Raw genomic sequence first — 25,391 nt, forward strand, 5'->3', positions numbered from 1 at the left:
TAACACAATTGTCTGGGAGAGGGAACAGAAAAGGGTTTTGTTCGTTCAAGGGAAACTTGTCTATTTGTAGATTCTCCCTTAACCTCGTTTGTCCCGGAAGAGCTTCTATTGCATCCCATTCTGTCCATAGATCTCTCTTGACACTTGTAGCCGGCGGTTACCGGAAGGCGCTCGCTGGCGAGCCGGAAGGAACGGAGCCTAGTGCGTTGCTTGCTTGGTTCTTCAGTGGGCGGCTGTAGCGTCGGAGGCTTCCGGCGAGCGCGCGAGTGTCAGTTGTCGCTGTTCGCTGGGCCGGAGAGGCGCGCGCCTTAAACCCACCCAAGCAGCCCCCGGACGCTGCCGCGCGCCTCCTCCTCATTGTCCCTGAGCCCAGGCAGCGGCGCCCCGAGGCTGTCCGGGCGGCGGCGGCGGCGAGGGGACTCATCATGTCACGCCGGCGGCACAGCGACGAGAACGACGGTGAGCGGGACTCGGAGCGATAGGGCGGGGCGGAAAGGAGAGGAGGCGGCGGGCCACTAAGCCATCACCCACGCACCTCCTGGGGACAGGAACCCACCCACGTGTGTGTGTGTTTGGGGGGGGGGGGAGAGCAGCTTTCTTCCCCCTTCCCAATCCCACCCCCCACCCGCATCATGACAACTGACTCTTGTAAGCGCCTGTGTGCATGAAGGGCCGCTCTCTAGGATAGGGGGTGGGCTCTGTGTGTATGTGAGGACGAATCATGCTGCCTTCCATGGAGTCGCACCTCTGGTCCACCTGGCCCAGTGTTCTCCTCTCGGGCTAGTAGCAGCTTGCCCGGGTCGCAGGAAACGGACCTTGCTAGTTTTGCCGCCGGAGAGCCTTTCACTACATGCAGCATAGAACATAGGAAGCTGCCGTATACTGAGTCAGATCATTGGTCCATCTAGCTCAGTATTGTCTGCCCAGACTGGCAGCGGCTTCTCCAAGGCTGCTGCCAACTGTACCCTTTTGCATGTAGAATTCGTGCTGTCCCTCCACCCTCGCCTCTTGATACTTTGCTCTTGTGTTGGAAAAACCAGTTTCTCTTGGAAGTTGGCTAGGAAACTAGTAGCAGGACTCAGTCGCAGCCATGTAAAACGTTTGAAGTGGTCTGATGCTGAGTCAAAATACTGGTCTTTCTGTCCATCCCATTAGTGGCTGCTCTGGAGATTAGCAACAAGAAGTTCTGTAGCCAAAACTGGTCCTCCAGAGGAGTGCTGGCTCCCTACCACCACCAAGAGGTGTGTGTGTGTGTGTGTGTGTGTGTAAGTAGTATTGGCTGTGATAATGGGGCTTTTTTGCAGTCTTTTGTTGCGGGGAGGGAAATAGAGAATGCAGTTCCCATAAAAATAGCTGATGAACAGTCTGCTCTGGCAGTGGCTGACCAAGAAGGGGGCTTTCCTGGCCCTGCTGCCTGAGAACTGCTGTGCAGAGACATCCCTAACGTGTTTAGTACCAGAGCTCAGCCTTGGAGAGTGTATAAATAGATGAGCATGTCCCTGAGCCCTGTGCAAGTGAATTGTGTGGAGAGTTGCCAAGCAGACAGGGTTAAGGGGTTAGGAACCTTCAGGTTGGTATTTTTGGGCATATTTGAGCCCTAGTATCTCCCCCACTCCCATTCTCTGAAATTGAGCTCCAAATTGCAGCTAGAGAAAGCAGTTTCCACAGGGTCCCAAAACACAAAGAGACAGTTTTAATTTTCAAATGTGTTTCTAGGCTGTGGACACTTACAAAGCAAGCATTCTCCCCGAGGTCTGGTAGCTGACACACCTTGTTGGGAGAGGATCAGAAGCCAAAATTTAAGTTGACTTGAAAGCTTGTGCTTTTAGGTCTCACAGACCTATATATTTCAGAATCACGGGTATAGCCACTTAATACTGTAGCATCAAGTGATAACTTGCATGTATGAATAAGCCATCACTACTCAAAATAAAATCTTAATATCTTCCAATACTAATTCAAATGAAGTTTCTTAATGTCCAAACCTGTGTGCATGTTTAGCAAACTAATTTATAAAGATGTCCAAAAGCATCACCACTACCAGTCTTATCAGATATTGACTAGTTGAACAATAAAGATTACTTCCTGAAATTCAGTTTAAATCCCAGGTCAGCAGCAAGGGAAGAGAGCAGGTTTTGTGGTAGCAAGCATGAATTGTCCACTTGCTAAGCAGGGCCTGTCCTGTTTTGTATTTGAATGGGGGACTACGTGTATGGGTACTATAAGACATTTCCCTTGGGGGTTGAGGGTGAGACTAGGAAGAGCATCTGCAAGCTTGCATGCAGAAGGTTCCAAGTTCCTTGCCTGGCATCTGAGAGAGGTTCCTGCCTACAACCTTGGAGAAGCCGCTGCTAGTCTGTAGACAATACTGAGCTAGATAGACCAATGGTCTGACTTGGTATAAGGCAGCTTCCTATGTACCACTATAACAAGGGAATGGAAATGGGGCCAGGGGGAGCAGCAGACTAAGGTCTTGGTCTGAAATGGCCTACAGTTGTCCCATTGGCAAAAAAAATCTCTCTTCCATATTCCCTGTTTTCCTGCATTATTGGCTGCTGGGAATTCAAATGGCAACCCACAGGGTAGATCTGAGCAAGAAACTTCTAGTTGTCATTTAAAACCTCTTCTGTGTTTCAAGCTTGCATCTTCGTGTAATTGACAAGTTCCCTTTCTGCTTGTGTTATAAAGCCATGCCACTGTAATCACTCTCTTAAAGACAGGGAAATTTATTATTTCCAGGTCTGATTTGGTTAGTGCCAAGTAAAGGAGAGAACATCTATACTGATCATCTGAGTGCTTATTCTGTGTGAAAGACAGAGGATTTAAGAAGATCAGTTTTGTTGGAGTTCCTCCCTTGAACTTCCATAAAGCGTTCTACTTGTTGACTAGCTCTTAGTGGGGTTAGAACTGCATAATCCAATGTGCATCTGTGCTCCTTGGAGGAAGGGCAGGCTACAAATGTAACTAATTGCCTACAATCCAACTCTGACTCTGATCCATGTATTGGTCCCCATAGCAACTTTTCTGTTCTTGGCATAAGGGGAGTGCATTGTCCCAGGACACTTTGAGATAAAAGCAAAATATAGTCTTACACTGCACCACACCCCGCCCTGTGTGTTAGATGTGCTGATATATCAAATAAAAGTTGTTCACTTAAGGCCGTGTCTTTATCTGTGAAAACCCCAGAGTCTGGAACAGAAAACTGTTCTGAGGACAAGCTTGTTCAAAAAACAGCTTGTCCATTTTTGTTTATGATCTCTGTGGTAGTGTTGGGCCCTCTCAGTTTGCACATGCTCATGGTGGGATCAACCTTTGCTTGGTGCTGAGCAAAAACTGAGACTTTATCCTAGAATGTGTCCCAGGAACCTTTGCCGCCTGCAGAGATTCCACAAAGAGAATTTCCATCGGGTAGAATTTTGAGCTAAACTGCTCTAGAGGGTTTTCAATTGTAAAGCAATTCTAGTAATGTTTGATAAATCGATAATTTGTAAGCAAAAGATGGATACACAGATACTGTATTATGTTTCTCTGATCTGTTTTGCTTTTCAGTGTCAAGTACCTGACCTTTCATTACTCCTTATATCAACACACTGTTCTGGCTTTAAAGATTCTGATAACGACACACTGGATCACTGTATTGTTTTCAGTGTCAGTCAGGCACTGAATGAACAGCCACTAGGCTTGATCTCATGACCAGGGTTAGGGTAGGAGAAGCCTCCTACTCTAAATCAGAAGCTGAATGCACTCCTGTTTGCTGATTGTCTGCAACTTAAAACCAAGGTTGGAGAGGGAGGAAGGGATCGTGTGGGAGGCATCAGCTGGGTAACAGAGTTTTCTGTCTTACCTCAATCAGCAGCTGAGTACAGCTACTAGGTAGAACAAACCTCTCCTTCCCAACCGCTGTTTCCCACATGATCACATCCTGCCCCTCTGACCATGCTTTGAAGTTGCCGGTGATCACAGGAGTGCAGTCAGCTCCTGATTGAGGGTAGGCAGCTTCTCCTCCCCTAATCCTACTCATGTGAACAAACCTACTAAGTTTAGGTTCCACATATAGGTTTCTGTGGAACCTAAACTTAGTCTTTCCTGGGCTTTCTTAGTAGATCACTTTTTAAATACTACTATGTAAGTATAATGAGAGATGGTGTACAAGTAGTTTGATAGCTAATGTTTTCATATCTCAATAGCAGATGCAAAATGAATGGCTCATATACATCACTTTAAGTTTTGCATGCCTTGTTAAGGTACTTGGCCTTCTGAAGTGAAAGTCCACTTGAGTATTCTGTTCCTCAAGAACATTCATGTACATTGGGATCTTTGTGAGCCCTTTTGCATTCCCAGTGGTTACATCTGTGTCTAACTTGCTTTCTGTTTGTAGGTATAGATAATACATGCCACTTCATTATTCAAAACAAATTCCAAATGAATTACTGAACAGGCCTTGCTGTTAAAACTGAATAAATAAGAATATTTATATACTGTTTTTCAACTAAAAGTTCAGTGTTCTATATAACAAAATAACTGAAAAGTAGTAGATTGTGAGCCTCTTCACATCAGTCCTCGTGATCCCGTTCTAGGATTCTCAATGGGCTGGTTCAGATGGTACTGTCCTCCCCCAACAGGCCCATGCACTTAAGAAGGTGCACCAGGAGAGTGCCTATCCTGACACCTTTTCTAGATGTCCTGATGTCGTCCTAGCATGTTTCTTATCAGGTGGGGAAGTGGTTAGTCCAAGCTGCCATTTTACACTCAGTCCAAATAAGTAGCTAGTTTGGGGGCCATGTGTAGTGTGGTGATTTGAATGAGCCACACTTACACCCACGATAAAGGGATGCATTGAGAAGGCAGCAAGCAGGATGCGTGTGCTCTTGGCACATTCCCCTTCTTAATTGCAAGGGCCGGTTTAGGGATGGAAAAAATATCATCTGAACCGGCCCAATATCAGTGCAACATCTCATAACATGGCATTACACTGAGATGAGTTGCTGACATCACATACAAATGTAAAAGTGCAGAACTGGCTTAATTTTTACATACAAATGTAAATGTTCTGTGTGTGTCTAAACAGCATCTAAATTCTTATTGGGTTTTTATTTTGGAACAGTGGAAACAATTGGCCTGAGTTCTTTCCTGCTTTGTCTCATTGAAACAGGACAGCCACACAAGAGGAGGAGAACATCTGAGCCATCTGAAATTGAAGAGCGGCTAGAATCCTTAATATGCAGAGTGGGAGAAAAGGTATGAGGGACTAAGAGCTTTCTGTAGAAATCTTTAGTTTTGAATTCTTGATAAGCATTTGAATTGCTTGCAGAGGCTTTTATACTCACTCTGAGCAATTTGCTCATCGGCACATGAAAAAGCCAGTTGGTCTCTAATTGCTACAAAGGGTAAAAATAGGATGCAGGTTCACAGTGTGACTTACCTGTTGTTCTGTCTTACACTTGTGGCTGTTTTTGTTCCGTCTATGGGTGTGTTCAGTTTTTTGCATATTGCAGTTTTCATATCTATATCTAGGATCTGCCTAAACAGAAAAACCTATGTTTAATTAGCTCTGATCCTGCACCTCCTTCTGGCCCCTTAAGTTCAAGACGGCTAACTTTTTGTGGCATATAGAAGGCAAAAATTCATATATTCTCAAAGCAAAAAAAACCACACAAAAACCCAGAGAGGGAAACCTTTGGTACAGACTGGGTTACTGTTTATTTATTTATGTATTTATTTAAAACATTTCTTCTCCACTCCTCCAGTACATTACTGCTCAGTGCAGCTCACAACACTAGATTGAAGTATTTCTTCAACTGCTCAATGCAACATTGCCATGTTCAGCTATTGGCTCAAGCTGTTTTTTTGCCCTGATGGGCTTGCCCCGCTAGTCTTAGAAGACCCGCTGGAAATGGGACATCGATAATAAATTAAGCACGCTGGGTTTCTCACTCCCACTGATAAGACAGATGGGCCTTGAGTAGGCCTCAGATGCCATAAACCAATGCATAATGGACATTGCCAAGCAGGTGGATGTTAGCAAAATAAGATCTGGGGTTTTTATGGGGACCCAAATTGATAGATGGCTTCCGGCTAGATACCTGATAAAGCTAGCTTTCATTGAACATCGTAGAGCAGTGACTGCGGCCCGACTCAATGCCCTTCATTCTGCCGTTCCGGAAGGGTGATTCCAGAAAATCCTCTATCTCCAGAGATTGTGCCCGTGTCAAGTGGGAGAGGTTGAATCTACTGAACACTTTTTGCTGAGTTGCTGTTTTAAGAGAAGAATTAATTTCTCCCCTTTTAAGAGATTATAGATTGACCTCAGGCCAGGAGAGAGTGGAGTTTTTACTCGCAAACTTGGACGATTTCATCTCTGCAAGAGTTGCCAAGTTTCTTTACATTGCAAGTAAATACAGAAGAAAAGTTGAGCGGGTAGATGTGGGCATAGCACATTAGGAGGGTGAACAGATTTTATTTATTTGAAACTTTCTTATGTACGATAATGTAGTTTTTATTGTATTGTTCCTATTATAGTTTCTATTGATGCTACTGATGTGACGAGATGTATAATTTTCTGTGTGGTTCTATTGTAATGAGAGGCCGTTGGCTGTAATAATGTTGAAGTTGAAAGGGAAAGAGAAGAGAGATCACAAGTCACTAGAGACGATCCAAGAGTTTAGCTCAATTCGCCCTTTCCCCACACAAAGGCACTGCTGCTGACATGACCCTCTTCACCTCCCCAGATCACGCTGGTCAATTGTAAACATCAAAGCAGGCACGATGGCTACAAACGAGGGGTTAACCCCTCCCCACCCCGTCGATCTCCAGAGGAAGGAGGCTGCCGTTCCCTCAGCAGACCAGAAATTGGCACAGGCAGAGCAGGTGCGGCGCAGCCAAGTCCAACGTGCCAGCAGAGGCGGCTGCTCCCATCTCCCTAACCTTTGAGGCTAACGCAGTTGTAATCCAACATCCCTCTGCAGGGCAGACTGCGGAAGAAAGCAGTGGGGAGGAGGCGGGGGTCCCCCTTGGGGGAACAACTCGGGGTGTTAGTCCAGCTCTGGTGGGAGTGCTGCGATTTCATACAGCCGACGCCTAGGAAATGTTTACCCAGCAGCAAGAGCCAATGAGTTCAGGAGGCTTCACTCAGTAAAGGCGCCCAGAGCAGCAGCAGCAGCAGCAGCAGCAGCAGCAGCAGCAGCTGGGCAGTGTGCTTCTTATGTATGTTTACTGTGAAGGAACGGGTCATCATAGGGCACACCGGGAATCGTCCCAGAGGCCCAGTCTGGCCCTGGTGTGTGCCTTCATTAAGCAGAACAGGAAGACCAGAGTAGACCGAAGTAACTACAGCATCCTTTTCAGAAGGATGCTTTTATCAGCTAACTTATGGTCGGTGTGTGGTGGTTTTGCTACACGAGAACTGGAGTTACTTTAAAGAGTGACAAATCTGATTGAACACTTGTCCATTTTATTCCATTAACTTCATAGCGTTACAGGAATTATGACTAGTCTCTTTGCAAGTTGTTGAATCCTGTGGTAAAGCATCTTAATTGCACATTATTTCCTTAATTTAGGGAATTAACTTTTTTGGCTTTGGAAATTTTCTTCTCTGGGCCATTAGATTAAGGGCTAATGCAGAGAGAGAGAGAATATATAGTAACTCTGCACCTTCATACCATGGTTTCAAATTCTAGTTAGGAGAAGATCCTGGTTAGTGTTAATCACAGTTGAAGCATTGGCATTGCCATTAAGGAAGGAAGAAATTTCACACAAGAAAATGAAGGAAGTACTTAATTTCATGGGCTGCTCACTTTATCTTGTCATGTTGCTGATCTCTTAATCCTAGTTCAGTCTGTACTTGGCCTAAGAAGAAAATGCACACAAGGTGCTTTCTAAATGCCCCTGGTGGCACAGTGGTAAAACTGCCGCCCTGTAACCAGAAGGTTACAAGTTCGATCCTGACCAGGGGCTCAAGGTTGACTCAGCCTTCCATCCTTCTGAGGTCGGTAAAATGAGTACCCAGAAAGTTGGGGGCCAAATGCTAAATCATTGTAAACCGCTTAGAGAGCTTCCAGCTATAGAGCGGTATATAAATGTAAGTGCTATTGCTGTTGCTGAATGTTGAGGCTGGACTTGCCACTTACAGTGTGCTTCCCTGATTCCTTTCAGACCTGCACAGCATAAGGCCTGGGGACCAGATCTGGCCCTCGGGGCCTTTTTTGCTGGCCCAGAGGTAGGAATGTCCTGCTGCAACAGCAGGAGCCATGAAGAGCTCTTGGTCTGTCCTGCTGACCACCAGCAGCAGCTGAATGAAGTTGGCGTCTTAAGAGCAGATTTTCCCCACCCTGGGCCAGAGCCCACTGACGACATCCCCCTTTCCCCCTGACTCCAACCCTCTGCCTCCTCACATTCATTAATATTTTTATTTATTTTAATGTAATAACTAATGTGCTGAAAATTGGCTTCGGCCCATAGTTGATTTCATGGTTGATTCCCTCGCACTGAGGCATTTGAGTTGTGCACCCCTGCCCAGGTTCAGTTACTGGTGCTAGTGAAACTAATAAGGTTCTCTTGAAACCCAGTTCCAAACTGATTGGACTTGTAATCAGATTTTCTCTTATTCAAATGACTGTTTTCTGCTGTGGGGCATGGTGGTGGTAACTCTTGCTGAGACTTTCTTTTTTTTTTAAACCCTCAGAGTGCTTCCTCTTTGGAGAGTAATTTGGAAGGCCTGGCTGGGGTCTTGGAGGCTGATCTACCAAACTACAAAAGCAAGATACTAAGAATACTTTGTACAGTGTATGTATGCAAAAGATTTATGGATCCAGGTGATACTGTATTCCCTACACTAAATGCTTATAAATTTGCCTATGTTTCATAAGACAACATTACAGTTATGTGAGTATGATTTATGCTTAAGAGCTCTTTTCTCTTAGGCCTCAAAATTGGGAGAAAAAATTGATGGTGGTGGGAGTGGGGGTGGGGCGGAATTGGCAAAATAAGTAATATATATTTGCTCATGTTACCAAGTTTACCTGGAAATACATTCAGTTGAAGTCCTTGTGAATAAACGTGCTTCAGGTTGGTGGCCAGAAAAAGGAAAAAAGAGTTTCAGAGTTTAAGGAAGGTCTATATAGTAGAAATTAGTCTTTTGAGATGGTTTCTTCTAGGAGAGAGGCAACATTATGGTGGTCCACTTTACTATATTTTGTATGTGTGCTTTGAAGAGTGGTGTTGCAGTTTGTTCAGCTATATATGTTACTACATAAATGCCGTGGGAGACCTATTCACTGTAACTGCTGTGATAGGGATTTATGAGCCCAGATTGCTGGGAGATGCTCCTGAGAGCTCCAGCAAAGTGGTCACTACTTGGCCTCCCTTCAAGCTCATATTTCCTCACTCTTTTCCTTTCAATCAAGGCCATACTGTTCAAGAAGAGGTCATGTGCACTGCTTACTTATTCTGGAGCTAAACTAATAGAGCTGCTTGCCAGGTCTCAGGGCACTAACCAATCCGGAGGCCATGTTGGAGGCCTCTGGACCGGTTCGGATCCGGACCGGACCAGACCGGTCCAGCAGTCTGGCACCGAGGGGGGCGTCTCCCTTTAAGGGCGGGGGGGTAGAACTTACCCCTCCCGTCGCTTTCCCCCCTCCGGCGCTGTCTTTTTTAGTGAAGATTTTGGGGCGGCAGTGTTCTTCGCTGCCGCCCCTGCCCGACATAGGCGGCGTGCGCGCGCGTCGCCCCGCGCGCATGCGTACTACTCTGAGGGAGACTGCTGGGCGACGACGGGGGCAGGGGCAGCAGCGAAGAACGCTGCTGCCCCAAAATCTTCACTAAAAAAGACAGCACCGGAGGGGGAAAAGCAGCGGGAGGGGTAATTTCTACCCCCCCGCCCTTAAAGGGAGACCCCCCCTTGGTGCCGGTCCAGACATCCCTGATGTATGAGAATACAGTGCTTGTGATTTGAATTATCTAATGTTACTTTCTCTCTCTTAAATGAAAAAAATCAGTGCACAAAAAATCAGTTTGTTACCAGAACAATTGACAGTTTACACAACTCTAGTTGGCTTGCTGAATGCCAGAAACTACAACTTCGGTGGAGAGTTTGTAGAAGCCATGATACGTCAGCTTAAAGAATGCTTGAAACTTAACATGTACAATGAAGCCGTCTATATAGTAGGTTGTTTTACATCTTATTTTTTTACTTATTTGCCTTGGTTTTCAGTGAATCTGAAGGGCCAACATTTCATCTAGCAGGGTGTGTAATGAAAAACTGGATCTCGTAAGAACCTTTAACACCCACACATAACTCAAATGTCTGCGCTGGCCTTTTCCTTTTAACTTTACTGTGTCACCTGCTTAGTCTTGGATGTATGTTATGTTTTGAGATCTAGTGCAGGTGCAGATGCTCAATATTTGATAGCAAACTGTATCACTCCCATGGGGCTATATGGCTTTGGATCCAGCAGGTAGACAGATTGTTCCTTCACTGTATATATTTTTCCATTATTTACATTTAGAGAGCAGTATGTGTTCTCTGTCTTAAACTTGTTGCTGTTTTTCTTCCTTCTATGGGCCTGTTCAGTTTTTACTTGTACTCGAGTATCCTAGCTGTGGTGAGATTGGGCCTCTGGCTCATGAGTTCCCTCTGTGGGTGGGTTCCCAATGGGGGTGGGTTCTACTGAACCAGGAAGAGCCCATGTTTGTCTGAATACCAGCAACTGTTGACTTTATAAAAGAGATCTTGCACTTGTCTACCCATGATAAGGAGCATGGGGAAGGGGTCATGTGAGCCCAAGGCTAACCTGACCCAAGTAGAATTTGTCAGCAGGTTGCTTAAACTCTGGAATTTTTTCACTTTCCCCAGGTCCGTTTTCTTTCTGATCTTGTGAATTGTCATGTAATAGCTGCACCTTCGATGGTAGCTATGTTTGAGAATTTTGTCAGTGTGACTCAGGAGGAAGATGTACCTCAGGTAAGCAAAGATTTATTTTTACTTCATGGGTGACATAATATTGTCTGCCCCCCAAAGGGGTACCCCAGGGACTTTTCGTCAGGATTCATTTAGTGTACACAATTTTTATTGAGTTTCAACTGATATACCTACAGAATAAGAGTTGGCGCTCTTTGAATAAAGCAAACTGCAAAATTTTAGCTTGATTGGCATCACATCACATACAGGAACTCTTTTATTAGATTGAACGCAGGAACGTGACTGCTGAGGTACAGTGAAGGGCCAGGAATCATTACCAAACAACTTGTTAGATGCGCAAGAAACATATGAGACAGTTTTGTACTGTGAAGTGGTTTCTCTATATAAGGCTGCACTGATGGAAAAGGTCAGTCTGGCTTTTGGAAGCCATATTTGAAAAACCTGAGATCTGTGGAAAATGACTTAATCATGATTGGTGGTAGCAGCTGGCAAGGTCAGGTATTTCTTGGCCCCTAGATGATTTTAAAATCTAGAATCTACCGCATAATGGATTCTGCATCATACTCTGGGACGTTCTCAGGCCTGAGGCAGGGAGCCTTCTTCTAGCATATATAGAAGGACTTAGCTCAGTAGTAAAATCACAAGATTTGCATGCAGAAGGCCCCAGGTTCAATTCCTGAGATCAAATATGTAAATGTGTTTTCTCTTACTGTTTCAAGTACAACATACGCTTCAGATTGATCTGAAACTTTGTATAGAAGTTTCAGTTCATCTTGCCGCATCTATATGGACAGCAGTGTTTGGAAAGAGACCAATTCATGTATGTGCATCATCTTTTTTTGTTCTATGTGCTTGTTGAGGATTCCCACTTGAATGAAGCATTGTTCCCAAGTATTGTTAGGCTGCTTAAATTTTTCAGGAGATTGGATTCAAACAGTTTGACCTAATTTGTATTCAGTTGACTGACTTGTAGCAAGAAATAGGATATGCACTTCCTTGCTTGTGCACAACTGCAAATTATAATTTTTGTTTGCCACAGGTGCGATGCGACTGGTATGTGTATGCGTTTTTGTCATCCTTACCTTGGGTGGGGAAGGAATTGTATGAAAAGAAGGATGCTGAGATGGACCGCATTTTGTCCCACGTCGAAAACTATCTGAAGTAAGAGAACTAGAGATAATCCACTTGGTTGTTAATAGTTATTTCATGTTTTCTAGCTGTAAGATAAGTTAGCACCTTGTTACTAGCACAGTCATTATTTCACAGCTCCGTAGGCAACCTCAGCCATGCTTTGTGCTTCCTCTTCCACTCTTTTGTTCAAATTCCACTCTCATCTTTTGTTTTCTGATACTGTGGTTTCGCATTACATTTGTACTGACATTAATAATGGTTAATGCTAACCGGGATCCCTCGTAAACCTGAGATTGAAAAACAGGTTGCTCACCTGTAACTGATGATCTGGTAGTGATCCGTTGACATCCATTAGAATGGGTTCTGCGCTCCTTTATGCCAGATAGGCGTGCAGCTGAAGCCCCATAAGCCCTTATTGAATGTGCTCTAATGGACCTAGGGAGATCAACTTTTTGCAGCGTGTAGGCCATTAAGATGGTTTCCACCAGCCAATGAGAGAATCTTTGACGGGACAAGGCCTGGCCCACTGTCTTCCCCTTGTAGGAAAATCTTTCTTTTCCTCATTGGCTTGGTCTTTGAGAGTTAATATAACAGAGCCCTGCGGACGTCCAAATAATGTAAGGCCTTTTCCAAAGGTAAAGTTGGGGACTTAAAGAAAGTTGGCAGCACAATGTCTTGGTTGATATGGAAATCCGACACAATCTTCGGCAAGAAGGAGATGTCAGAGCGTAAAAGTACTTTGTCTTGGTAAAAATGGGCATATGGCATGTTCATGCAGAGAGCTGTAAGTTCACTCACTCTACGGGCCGTTGTAATAGCCACCAAGAACGCAGTCTTTAAGGATGTTAACTTTATACTCGCCATTTTAAGAGGCTCGAAAGGAGGCTCTGTCAAAGCTGAAAGGACTAAGGATATGCTCCACGGTTCTATAGGTTGTCGAACGGGGTATAGATATAGATTAGAGAGGATATAGATTAGAGAGACCCTTTAGGGAGCTTTTGCAGGAAGGGTGAGAAAAAACTGTTTTGCCATCCCATCCCGGATGTTTAGCAGACAGTGCAGCTAGGTGTACTTTAATAGATACGTTGGAGAGGTTTGTGGTTTTAAGTGTAGTAAGGTAGAGGAGGACCTGACATATAGATGCTTCTAAAGGACGGAAGCCATGTCTTGCAGCATAGGTGATGAATCGCTTCCACTTGCCTGCATAATTCCTTATAGTGGTGGGTTTCCGTTCATTTAGCAGTATCTTTTTCAAAAGCCGATCCTCCACGCTGTGAGTTGTAGAGTTAGGACCCCTGGGTGAAGCACCTGGCCGTCTTCCTGCACCAACAGATTTGGATAGATGACCAATTGTAGGTGTGAGAAGAGAGTTTGAGTAGATGTGGAAACCATGCTTGGCGGGGCCACCATGGTGTGATCAGAATGCACTTTACAGGTTCTTCCAGAATCCTTGCCACTACTCTGCTCACCAAGGGCAACGGTGGAAACATGTAACTCGGGTACAGTGACCAGTCTATCTGGAACGCATCTCCCATGGAGGAGGGGTCATGGCCCGCCCTCAAGCAGTAGCGTTCGCACTTTGCATTCTGGGCTGTAGCAAATAAATCTATTTCCGGAGATCCCCAGAGGTCAAATATCGGCCACAAGTAGAGATTATTCAGTTTCCACTCATGACGGGTGTCCGTCGAATGTACGGCTTAGGTCGTCCGCCAGAATGTTGTCCGTTCCCTTGATGTGTAAGGCTATAGGGGTGATGCTGTCAAATGCCAAATCTGAATGCTGAGCCCACAAAGAGATCTGGACACTGTCCCCCCCGACAGTTGATGTAGGCAATTGCAGTGGTGTTGTCCAACTGCAATTGTACTACCCGACCTCTGAGCATCAGGAGGAAGGCCTTCATGGCTTGGAAAACTGCTAGAAGTTCCAGGAAATTTATGTGAAGCAGCCGCTGGGTCCTTGTCCACAGACCTTGTGCCATTCTGGAATTGCAATGGCCTCCCCAACCTCTAAGTGAAGCATTGGTCGTCAACCACACCAGAGGTTGTAATCGGAATGGGATCCCTCTTAGTACATTGGTACTTAGTGTCCACCAAGATAGGGACCATAGAATTGTTGGTGGTATCAATAATTTGTTCCTGGAATTGTCCCTGTGCGAATGGAAGGAGGACAGAAACCAAAGTTGGAGCTTCTTCATCTTCAGTCGTGTGTAACGAACCGTCAAATTGCAAGAGGCCATCAGACCCAGTAAGCGTTGGATCTGTTGTGCCAGTTGTAGTGGGGAGGTTTGAAATTGACGGATCAGACACGTAATGGTCAGATAGTGGTCCTCTGGTAAAAAGGCCCATCCCACATCGGTGTCCAACACTGCTGCTATGTAAGATATGGTGGATACTGGGGTCAGATGAGATTTTTTCCAGTTTATCTGGATTCCCAGGTCCTTGAGTAGGTTCAACATATGCTTTATCTGAGAAAGTAACTCTCCTTTGTCTCTTGATGTCAGGAGCCAGTCGTCAAGTAAGGGTATATCTTCAGGACCTTTGTTCTGAGATGAGCCACTACCACCATCATGCATTTGGTGAATACGCAAGGGGCCGTGCAGAGCCCAAAGGGCAGGACTTGGTATTGGTAGACTGAGGCGCCTACGGTGAATCTCAGGTACTTTTGGTAGGAAGGGCAGATTCCTATGTGAAAATAGGCATCTTTTAGATCTAACGTCACAAGCCACCGCTCCCGAAACAGAAGTGGCAGGATGTCTTGTAACGTCATCATCCAATACCTTTTCACTTGGATGAACTTGTTGAGACATCTTAGGTCCATTATTGGCCGGAGTCCCCCATCCTTCTTCGGGACCTGAAAGTAGCGGGAGTAGAACCCCTCCTGTTGTTGGGCCCATCGCATCCTGGCTATTGCTTCCTTTTGTAGGAGTTCCTGTGCTTCTTGCAGTAATGCAGGACTCACCTTCATGAAACGTAGGCCCTGAAAATGTGGTTGGGTCTTGAACTCTATCGCATAGCCTGACATGATAATTTTCAAGGCCCACCGATCTGATGTTATGTGGTGCCATGCTTGTGCATGACTTGCCAATCTGGTGGTGGTGTTGGCTATTGGGGTCAGCACATGGATGTTGTAGGCTGACAATGTCTCCACCCAGTTGATGTGTGGGGTTGCAAGAAGCAGCTGAACAGATGTTTGGGTGTGCGATGGGCTGCCCTGAATCTCAAAGACGCTGTTTGTTGCCCTCTCCCTGTTTGTTGTGTTGGGCAGAGAGGTATTTGTTTTTTTGTTGTGTGGACCATTTGGAAAAGGGTTGATAGGTTTTTTGGTAATCCCTTCTTTCCTGTGGTCTACATGGGGACGATATAAATTTCTCTGTTTCATCGTATATGATGTAGAGGCAGAAGAAGATGTGGTGAAAGTTTTTGCAGTGAACTTGGATTTTTCATCTTCTTCATTGTTGCATTGGTCTCTTCAGAGAATAAGCCCTTGCCATCAAAAGGCAGACCTTCAATCTTTTCCTTCATATCTTGTTGTAAAGAGGACAAGCATAACCAAGCGTGACGTCTTGCTACGGTAATTGCTGCCGTAATCGATCAAGATTCTGACTCCACCAAGTGTTTAGCTGTGCTTAGCTGTTGACAGGTCAGATCCCCTGCCCTTTGCAGTGTCTTCCTGAACTGGGCTTTCAGTTGGTCGCGTGAGAGCATGTCCAGGTCCTTTTCGAGGTTTTCCCACAGGCAGTAACTATATTTAGCCATACAGGCCACCTTGACAGAGAGGCAAGAAGTTGAGTACAGTTTTCTGCCTAATATGTCCAGTTTCCTGCCTTCTTTGTCCGCGGGCGTAGTATGCCGTCTTTCAGAACGTGAAGCGGTAGCACAATCAATAACTAAGGAATTGGGTACAGGGTGCTTAAAAAGATATGTGTTGTCCTGTTCTTGCACATCTAAAAGACCTTCCAGTCTTTTAGATGTCGGGGTGGAAGTATGAGGAACTGCCCATGCACACTGAGCAGCGTTTGAAATTATTGGCAGGAGAGGCAGGGTGACAGGTTGGGCTGATTGAGACCGGGCCATGAAATTATACACTGGGTCATCAGTTGTTTTAACCTGTGAGGCTAAGTCCAGACCCAGGGCTGCAGCCATGTTCTTGACATGGAGATGATAAGCTTTCAACTCTTCTGTTGGGGAGATGTGATGGTGTAGCCACATATGGCGAGGGATCTGACTCACGGGCTCGACGTCAGATTCAAAATCGGAAGACCCATGGTGACTGTCCTCTGTCTCATGTAGTGATGGAGAGTGTGGCGTTGGTGTTATGGGTGTTACAGGCTGATGCAACGGGCGAGATGGGATGGACTTCTCCGTTTGCACCGCCTTGGAAGACAGCTGTAGCACTGAAGTTTGCATGTGTCTTGGAGACAATGCCACCTGAGTCTGCGTTGCAGTGGAAGAGTGTTGCTTCCAGATTGGGGCAGAAGGTGCATCACCTGCTGAGAGGGTACGAATTGGCAACACATTTAAACGCCAAACCCTGCTTTCACTAAAGTCATATGCTAAGCTGGGTGATGATGTGCCAGGCAAAGCCCTTTCATTTGACGGAGAAACCTCATGGCCAAAGCCACAGGTGTGCCATGGTGTAGCTGTAGAAAGCTGGGCTGCAGTCAGTACTTGTGATATGGGATTTATGGTTGCGGAAGGAACTTCTTCCGAGCATGGAAAACCTTTAAAGGTAGATGGTGTGGTAGTGTTGGATTCCAGCATGTTCAGAAGAGACTGAGCTGCGCCTGGATCCAATGAAGCGCCCTCATTATCAGATAGATCCTCTTGTTCAAGAGCGAATGTCATAGGAGCCCTAAAACGAGGGGTGACCGTAGATATAAGAGCTGGTGTGTTCAGGGTTGATGCCTGCTCAATTTCCCTCTATGTCGAAGGGGATCTGATCGGTGTTAGCATCAAATCTCTTCCTGCTGGTATTGAATGTGTCGACGTCAATGGCAATGTGTCGAGAACTGCTGGTTTGGTCAGCACTAACAAGTGTAAGGCTTTCCCGATGCCGATCTGCTCGATATCGAAGTCTAGGACTTTGGTCTCGATTCCGTGTGGGTCAGTGTTGACGGCTTCGATATGGAGGGTGTTTGTTTCAATGCTGGCTGTGTAGGCATTAAAGGCTTCGATACAGAAGATTTCTTCTTTGATGCCGGGCGTGTCGTGGCAACGGCTTTGATAGAGGGTGTCTGTTTCTTTGCCGGGCATGTCGGCATCGAAGGTTTCGATTTAGAGACAAATAGTACATCTTGGGCAGAGCCGGGAGAGGGGGTAGAACCCGACGTCGCTTCTTGGCCCTTTTGGCGGATCACTCGCTGCAGCCATTTTATCCCCTTGCCTTTTCAAGGCGTGTGGGGGGTTTTTCAGTGGGCTTCGAGGTTTTAAACTGGGTAGCATCCAGGTCCCTCGAGCCATGAGATTGATAAGGTGACTTTGAAGTTGAAGGAGCAGAAAAAACATTATCATACAGCGAAGCCCTCAAGCATAGTTCCTGATTTCTCCATGTTTGCTTGGAGAATGACTGACAAATCTTACACGATGAAGTCTTGTGAGCCTCACCCAAACAGAACAAACAGATTGTGGGCATCTTGAGAGGGCAACTTCGCTTTACATTTTTCACAACGTTTAAAGGTCTTTTTAGATTTAGGAGTATCCTTTTTTTTAATCAAGTCACAAAAAAACAAACAGTCTGGTACTCACAAACGTAGTCAGTAACAGTCCAAGGTCAAAAAGCCAAATCAGTCCAATCCATCGACAGTTAAAAAGGGTAATCCAAGAGCGTTTTCCAAGGGCAGTCCATAGTCAAATTATTCGTTTAAAACAGTAGAATCTAAAATAGTGCAATTTAGCTAAGGAACCAGAACGAGGAGCCGCAGAAACCAAGTGTACCGATCTCCACGGCGGTCGCAAAGGAACTGAGGTGCCTGCGCTTCCTCCCGCCTGAAATAGCCATGTGGTCATGTGGGGCGGGGCGCAGGCGCCATAAAGGAGCTGTGGAACTCGACACCGAGAGGCTTCCGCGCAGGTGCAGAACCCATTCTAATGGATTCAATGAATCACAACCCAGATATAATGGTTTGAAGCTGGCAAGGAGGGATTTGATTTGATTAACTTTGGCTTACCTTATTGTGCATGTAGCCTTAACTGGGGTTAAGGTAAGCAGAGAGAGAGAGAGAGAGAAGGTACATTCCCAAGGTTTGCTCCTGATTTGCAAATTGTGTTATGTATACAGTGGCCAATAGTCCTAATACAGTTTTGCAAATCACTTAACCTTTTCCACAGCTCACTGCAGCACTGGAAGATGCTGGGCAATATTGAGCTGTTCTGTATGGGTCCTACTGAAATTGGAGCTGCTGAAGAGCATTACTAATCTATTCTTGCACAAGTCCCATTAATTTCACTAGGACTCATACAGGAAAACTTTCTGCAGGATCATGCCCTAGAATTTCTACTGTTCCTGCTTTTGAGTTGGGCTGAAGACCTTTGGTTAGCACCTAGTTGAAAATGCATTCTGAAAGTCTCAAACTTTGACATTGTGAGAAAAATTTTCATTTTCTGAAAAACAGAAAAACCTCTTATGTGTAGTAGTAGTAGTAGTACTTTATTACAGCCAACGGCCACTCAATACAACAAAACCACACACAAAACTACACGTCACTTCAGAAATATCAAAAGAAACTGCAATAGAAACAGTACAGTAAGAGTATCATACATGAAGAATTTTGTCTAGATAAAATCTGTTCACCCTCCTACTATACTATGCCCGCATCTAACCTCTCAACATGTCTTTGTGTCAATATAAGCCAAACTCCATCATCGCGCCCCTCCCCCCCAACTCACACCACTATAGTTGGGAATCAGCCTACTGAAAGTAGAACTTTGTGTGTTTCCCATGTCAGAAGGCGTCAGAAGATTCATGTACCCATGTTACAGGTTTGGGCTGCTGATAAACCACATCCGCAAGAAGAGGTAAATAGTTTTTTAAAAAAAATATTCATCTGGACACACATAGTTGAAGAAAACTTTGTACTAAAGTCTAATACTAATTGGAATACCATGGGAAATATTAATAGAAAATATTTTCTCTACCCTGTAGAGTTGCCTTTGCTGTAATGAGATGTCCAGCCAATTGCCTTCCCTTTCTGAACTGTAGAATAAAGAGTTCACTAAAATCCTTCAATAACCAAGAGAATATTGATTGAAAATGCTTGTTCTCTCCCTCCCCCCCCCCCGATAGTTCTAAAGGATATTGTCCATAATTTGCCCAGATATGACAGTTGCTTACAAATAGTGGTTTTCAGGTGCCTGGAAGGTACTCTGTTCGGCCGTGGTCAGGACTCAAAGCATTACCATAGGCATGCCCAGGAGCCTTGCCATGGTCAGTGGAACTTTGGGTTGTATTTTTAACAGTAGTCCACCTTGACATATCAAAACTCTCTTTTGAAAGGTGCTTCAATTTCAAAAACAACTAGGCATTAGGAGCTTATTGCTGATCATACACAAGCACAAAGGTCTCGGGATGTGTCAAAGTCATTGTGTGATTATTATTATTTTTTTAAAGATCCTGACCAAGAAGTATTGAGCCACTGACCTTTTCAGAGGGCAAAAGGGTATATGGGGATAGGGGAGAGTCCACCTCCAAGTCAGGAAATGGAGTGGACTTCCAGAAGTCTGTCTGTAGTGGGGTTCCTACATGCAATGTTTAGAAATCACTGAGGGGTGCTTTTTTCTTTGAAGTACTTAGATTGCCTTTGGGCTCAGGTTCAGAAGCTGAAAAAAGATCGCTGGCAAGAAAGGCACATTCCGAGGCCATATCTTGCTTTTGACAATGTGCTTTGTGAAGCACTCCAGCACAATCTGCCTCCCTTTACTCCTCCACCTCATACCGAAGATTCCATTTACCCAATGCCAAGAGTGATCTTTAGAATGTTTGACTACACTGACGATCCCGAGGTAAGTGTCCTGTGCGAAAAATGTCCCTGTGGCAGGAAGGGGGGGCAGTTGGTCAGTTGTAACCCCTCCCTCTGTGGGGGGAAAGAAAGGCTTGTGTTCTAGGCTTCAAGCAAAATGCCGTCCTACTGGGAGATTCTAAATATTGTCTCTTGTCTGAAATGTTTTGTGTTGTAGACATTGTTTTGTGTAGAACTTAACTAGCGAAGTTCCAAAGAGATTCCTAGGCTTGCAGAAGGAGCGTTTGCTAGCCCAGAGGAGTTTTTTCTTAAAACAAACAAAAAACAAAAAAACTCCTCCTTCCTGCAGCATGACATAGCATAAGCAGCTTTTTGAGATTCTCTTAGATTCAAAATCAGCTTGCTGTGTTGCCTGGGGGTCACTGTTGCCAGGGGGATTCCCAAACCACCAGCTGCTCATTAAAGTAATTCCACAGTTCTTTGGATCCTGGCCTGAGTTTCCTAGCAGCAAACTCACTGGGACAAACCCTTTCCAGCAACTTGGAAATGTTTGCCGTAGGTGGTGAATCCCCATGAACAGTAAATTGTGTTACAACTGTTGACAAGGCTATAATGAGAGTAGCGTGACCAAACATTGACATGTAGTCCCAATGATTACAGTTGACTTTTAGGTTGTGCTGCTAACTTCTTCCATCACTTAATTCCTTTGCCAGGGTCCTGTTATGCCTGGAAGTCATTCTGTTGAGAGATTTGTTATAGAAGAAAATCTCCACTGCATTATCAAATCACACTGGAAGGAGAGAAAAACATGGTATGGAGTCTTGGTCTTCATACAGGGCAATGGTTAAAGAGGCCAAAAGGCATCTCTTGCATTACCAAAACAAAAAAACCCACTCCCTGGTCTTAACTAATTTTTCCATCATAATCGGAGCCCATCCTAGAATATTGGGTATTCCCAGCATGCCTCAGGAATAGACATGTAGTTATCTCAACAAAAGTTACCTGTTTGGCATAGGTACTCTTTCCCCCCCGCCCTCTTCCGCCCTCTTTCCCCCCCCCGCCCTCTTCCGCCCTCTTTCTCCCCCCCGCCCTCTTCCGCCCTCTCCCCCCCGCCCTCTTCCGCCCTCTCCCCCCCGCCCTCTCCCCCCCGCCCTCTCCCCCCCGCCCTCTCCCCCCCCGCCCTCTCCCCCCCGCCCTCTCCCCCCCCGCCCTCTCCCCCCCCGCCCTCTCCCCCCCGCCCTCTCCCCCCCCGCCCTCTCCCCCCCCGCCCTCTCCCCCCCCGCCCTCTCCCCCCCCGCCCTCTTTCCCCCCCCGCCCTCTCCCCCCCCGCCCTCTTTCCCCCCCCGCCCTCTTCCCCCCCCGCCCTCTTTCCCCCCCCCGCCCTCTAGACAAATAAAATGTAGCACATTGGCCAGTGCCTCCCAAGCATTCATGTATGGTCTCAACTTCTCTATAAATGCTTCCTTGATTTTCCTTCTATATCGGTTCCTCTCAATCCCCAAAATAGATATTTTAGTAGGCACCATTTGGCCTTCATGCTTAATCCTCAGGTGCAATGACTGGGGTTTCTTTCTCTGTGCACAATACTTCCTATCTGCTAGATGTTCTTTGTATCTATCTTTCAATGATCTACTAGATTCCCCAATATAGAATGAAGTGCAACCTAAGCATTGAAGTTTACACATTGAACCTTTCCACAGTTCCCTTCCCCCTGTTCTTGCACATGAAGAACAAATCTTGTACATCACATCTCCTATCATACAATCTAGACTTCAAAAACAGTTGTTTAAGTGTCATTGGTGCCGTACAAAGCACAGTCACCTTAATTCCCTGTCTTTCCAAGATTCTCTGAGTTTTCTATATTAATCTATCAGTAATGAATGGTATTTTAAGTACAGGCAAATCTGTGAGAAACGTGCAATATATAAAATTCAGTGTTTAGGTTGCACTTAGCCTCTGAGAAGAATTGAGTGATTCCTCCCCCAGCCCTTGCTCATTGTCTCTTCCTCCGTCATGGAACAGTGTTGTCATGTCTAAGGAATTTAACAGCTGGGAAATGGAGGAGGTTTTCATGTGTTCTCATTTGTTTGTTCAACTGAGGAAGGTGAGTTACATCGAAACATCTTATCTTTACCAGCTTTGAGATTTTCTTTTTTGTGCAATAAAGGTATTTTTGAGAGTTGGACTTAATATGCACGTTGCATACCCAACATAGTGACTTTTTTGTTGGATATAAAGTACTACATTTCATAACAGTATTCAGTTCAAATATATCCACACAACCCAGTTCTGGGTGCTGACCTTTTGTGACAGGCTAGGTCAGCCCTCTTATAATTGTAAGAGTTTATAAAATCCTGTGTTATAACAAAGTTGAAAATGAACACTAATTACAGGTAGCCAGGAAAAGTACCTCCTGAAGTAGAAAGTCCAACTGCCAAGGAGCTGTTTGAAAACAGAGTCAATGATGGCCTCCCAATATCTGGGGCACTGTCCCTGTTGAGGCAAAGGTCTTCTGGCAGGGGTGGCGGTGGGTAAACAACCTTCCTTTTTGAGTTATACCAATTAGTGCTTTCCAGAAAAGCTTAGGCTCAGCGTGTGGCTAGAGCTAATCAGCCATGATTATGACTTAGTGTGGACTGCTCTCACATGGAAAGTACCATTAAGGATATCTTCCTGAGAAATCAGTGAGTCAAGTTGTCACTAGTGGTAAATCGTTGAGGCTTGTGTAGCTGAAGAGGGTAACTCCTAGCAGTCTAGGGACATGCTGTGTACATTTGTATCTTACTATCAGTCTGCCTCTTGTGGGTAACCAGTTGACACACCTCTTTAGAAGTGTTTTCCATTGCAAGGGCCCCTGCGTGCTTCCTAGCTGATTTTTCTTTTTTCTGTGTCGGCAGTCTAATCCACATGCCTCTCTGTCACTTTCTCTAGTGCTGCCCAGCTGCTAAGCTACCCAGGGAATAATAAGATTCCTCTGAACTACCATATAGTCGAGGTACGTGCATTCCTTGCCATATTTCCCCTTTCCGCTTGCAAACCTTTATTCCCCATGTAATGAACCCCAGTGTATGTAATCTTTCTCTTCAGTAACAGTGCTTTCCCAGAAAGTGTGTCGCCTTATTAGTATTGTGCCTCACCTTGAGCTCTTGGGATAATGGCAGAAAATAGATAGATTCACTCCAGAGGTTATATGTGTGAGCTTCAGATGAGTGCTTCAGCAGTGTGTAGAATTGTTGGCTTAAAATGTTATCGGAGTAACCTCACAACTCAAATGAAATGCTTCTGAAGCTTTTGCAGAGGCCTCTAGGGCTCAGGACGTGCCAGTGCCTAAAATCCTCAGCAAGAGCCTAAAGAGGCTCCCAGGCATTGCCTGTGTGCATGTGCCTATAGCTCCTGATCCTGGTCTGGTTTTGAGCTGAATCCATGCAAGGTTTTGGAAACCCCACAAAAACCGGCATTCTCCTTCCTCACCCCCATTCTGTGCTGGAGACATTTGTGGGATTTCTCTTCTGAGTTTTGTCCATTCCTGCTACTAAGAATTTTATGTTTGTTTTTAACGGTACACAGAAGGAATACATGTGCCTGGCAAGCTACTTTGCCAAGCAAGTTATTCATCTCAAGGCTGCCTTTAAGAAGATGGTCTTCTTTGATCTTGCCAAACAGCAGTTGAGAAATTGGTGTTTTTTCCCCCCTGAGATGTGATGCCAAATCAAGCTTCAGCCTTGATCATTTGCATTTTTCAAAAAAGAGAGTATTAACCTCCCTGTAATTCCTGTTTAAAACCGGACATTCTGTTTCCAGAGGTCAGAGTGAGTCCATATAGAAGACCAAATTGCCTCTAAGAAGATTTTTCCCCCATATATTGTCCTGCATTTTGTCACACACAAGGTGTAGTAAAATGATTACTTATACCGATGCAATAATGCCTTGATGTGTGGTGTAGCTGTCAACCCCTTTGACAACTGTTTAGCAGTTAAGCCTGATATCAATGAACACTCAAGTAGACGATGAATAGAATACCTCCTGACTATATGAATCCTTCATGTCATGTTTCCACTAATATGTAGCTTTGTGCATTGTAAGAGGAATCCTCTCATAAAGGGGAGTGACCAGTTGTGATTTGAAGTCAAACTCCAACAAGCACCATTGCACTCCAAGATTTGTCAGACTTAAGCTGATGGTGCCTGCTTAGTAATGATGTCATAATGTCCAGGGCACTTTCAAAATTAGACGCTAAACAGCGGCAAAATGCTTCTGTTCAGGCAACTTGAATTCAAAATGTAAATAGCAAAGCGCCCATCGGGGATTGCAAAAACTAACAACCCAAAAAACCAGCAACATTTTTACACTGGATATACAACATTATAGCACTATATCAAAGCGATCAAATTTGAAACAAGGCACTGGAAATATGAACGGCACCCTGCTGTCAGCTTAGGGACTGTGGTGTCATAACACAGGAAGGGTGGAAGCACACTTCATAGATTCATTGTGACCCCGTTGCAGGGTCTGCTCCGGAATGTGCCCAGACAGGGCAGGCATATGTTTCAATGTGTCTCTGTCATTTCTTTCACAGGTAATCTTTGCTGAGCTATTTCAGCTTCCTGTGCCACCACAGACTGAAGTGATGTACACAACACTTCTTATTGAACTTTGTAAACTTCAGCCTGGCTCTTTACCTCAAGTTGTATCCTTTCCTCTGAATGACTCTTGTAGCAGTTATAGAATAAAGACCACAAATGGCTATTGTGGCTAGTTATTCACAGAAAAACACACACGCAACTTTGTGCCTTCAAACATGTATAGATTCACAAACCCTCCCCGAGAGATTCCAGTGGGGCTTGCTAGTCTGTGTAAGTAAAAGTGGTGCTGGAGCCTGACATGGGTAGGTCCATGTGCCGCTTTGCTAACTATGCATTGCTAATTCTGCTGCTCAGCAATTCAGTTTCGCCAGTGTAATTTAGAAAACCTTTGGAAATGAAGTGCAGTTTGAACATTTAATTTTTGGCTGGACTGAGAGTGCTTAGTATTCTGACGTTCTCCCTGGCCGATCCTCACCCCTTCTAATCCTAACCCCTGGCCGACCCTCACATGTGGAGAAAGTAAAGAATGAATTCAGCTGGGCTGAATCCAGGTTCACAGGACTCCTTGGGTTGTGATGCCTGAATCAGCTCCAAGGGACATTCTGTAGGCAAGAAAATACCTCATATTGTGGTTCAGCATCTTTTGGTAAAGGGTTGTGTATACTTTCAATTTAAATGGACTATCGGCAGGTTGGGAAACTAAATGAATTCTGAGCAGTATTAGATAATTGTAGATGCAGATATTTTGAGTAATCTCTGAAGTGAAGGTGGCGATAAAATACTTTTACAATTGTATCCATTATTTGTT

At 45.1% G+C, this 25,391-nt stretch overlaps 1 protein-coding gene across 5 annotated transcripts in view; it reads left to right on the forward strand.

Moving 5' to 3' along the window:
- Positions 1 to 326: 326 nt before the first annotated feature.
- LOC128345540 (nuclear cap-binding protein subunit 1-like) overlaps positions 327 to 25,391 on the forward strand; it is a 37,370-nt gene continuing 12,305 nt past the window's right edge. Inside the window, exons 1-11 of one of the 5 annotated variants that reach the window (XM_053297617.1) lie at positions 327 to 459; positions 5,153 to 5,238; positions 8,681 to 8,781; positions 9,993 to 10,158; positions 10,850 to 10,957; positions 11,955 to 12,076; positions 18,990 to 19,059; positions 19,828 to 20,043; positions 20,714 to 20,811; positions 22,932 to 22,995; positions 24,577 to 24,687. In XM_053297617.1, the coding sequence (XP_053153592.1) occupies positions 426 to 459; positions 5,153 to 5,238; positions 8,681 to 8,781; positions 9,993 to 10,158; positions 10,850 to 10,957; positions 11,955 to 12,076; positions 18,990 to 19,059; positions 19,828 to 20,043; positions 20,714 to 20,811; positions 22,932 to 22,995; positions 24,577 to 24,687 (1,176 nt within the window). In that variant the 5' untranslated portion in view covers positions 327 to 425. Of the gene's footprint in view, positions 460 to 5,152; positions 5,239 to 6,728; positions 6,868 to 8,678; positions 8,811 to 9,992; positions 10,159 to 10,849; positions 10,958 to 11,201; positions 11,322 to 11,954; positions 12,077 to 18,989; positions 19,060 to 19,827; positions 20,044 to 20,713; positions 20,812 to 22,931; positions 22,996 to 24,576; positions 24,688 to 25,391 lie in introns of those variants that run through there. The other 4 variants (XM_053297619.1, XM_053297620.1, XM_053297621.1 and 1 more) reach the window with 4 other exon arrangements.

The sequence above is a fragment of the Hemicordylus capensis genome, chromosome 2 (assembly GCF_027244095.1).
Source record: "Hemicordylus capensis ecotype Gifberg chromosome 2, rHemCap1.1.pri, whole genome shotgun sequence".
Taxonomy (NCBI): domain Eukaryota; kingdom Metazoa; phylum Chordata; class Lepidosauria; order Squamata; family Cordylidae; genus Hemicordylus; species Hemicordylus capensis.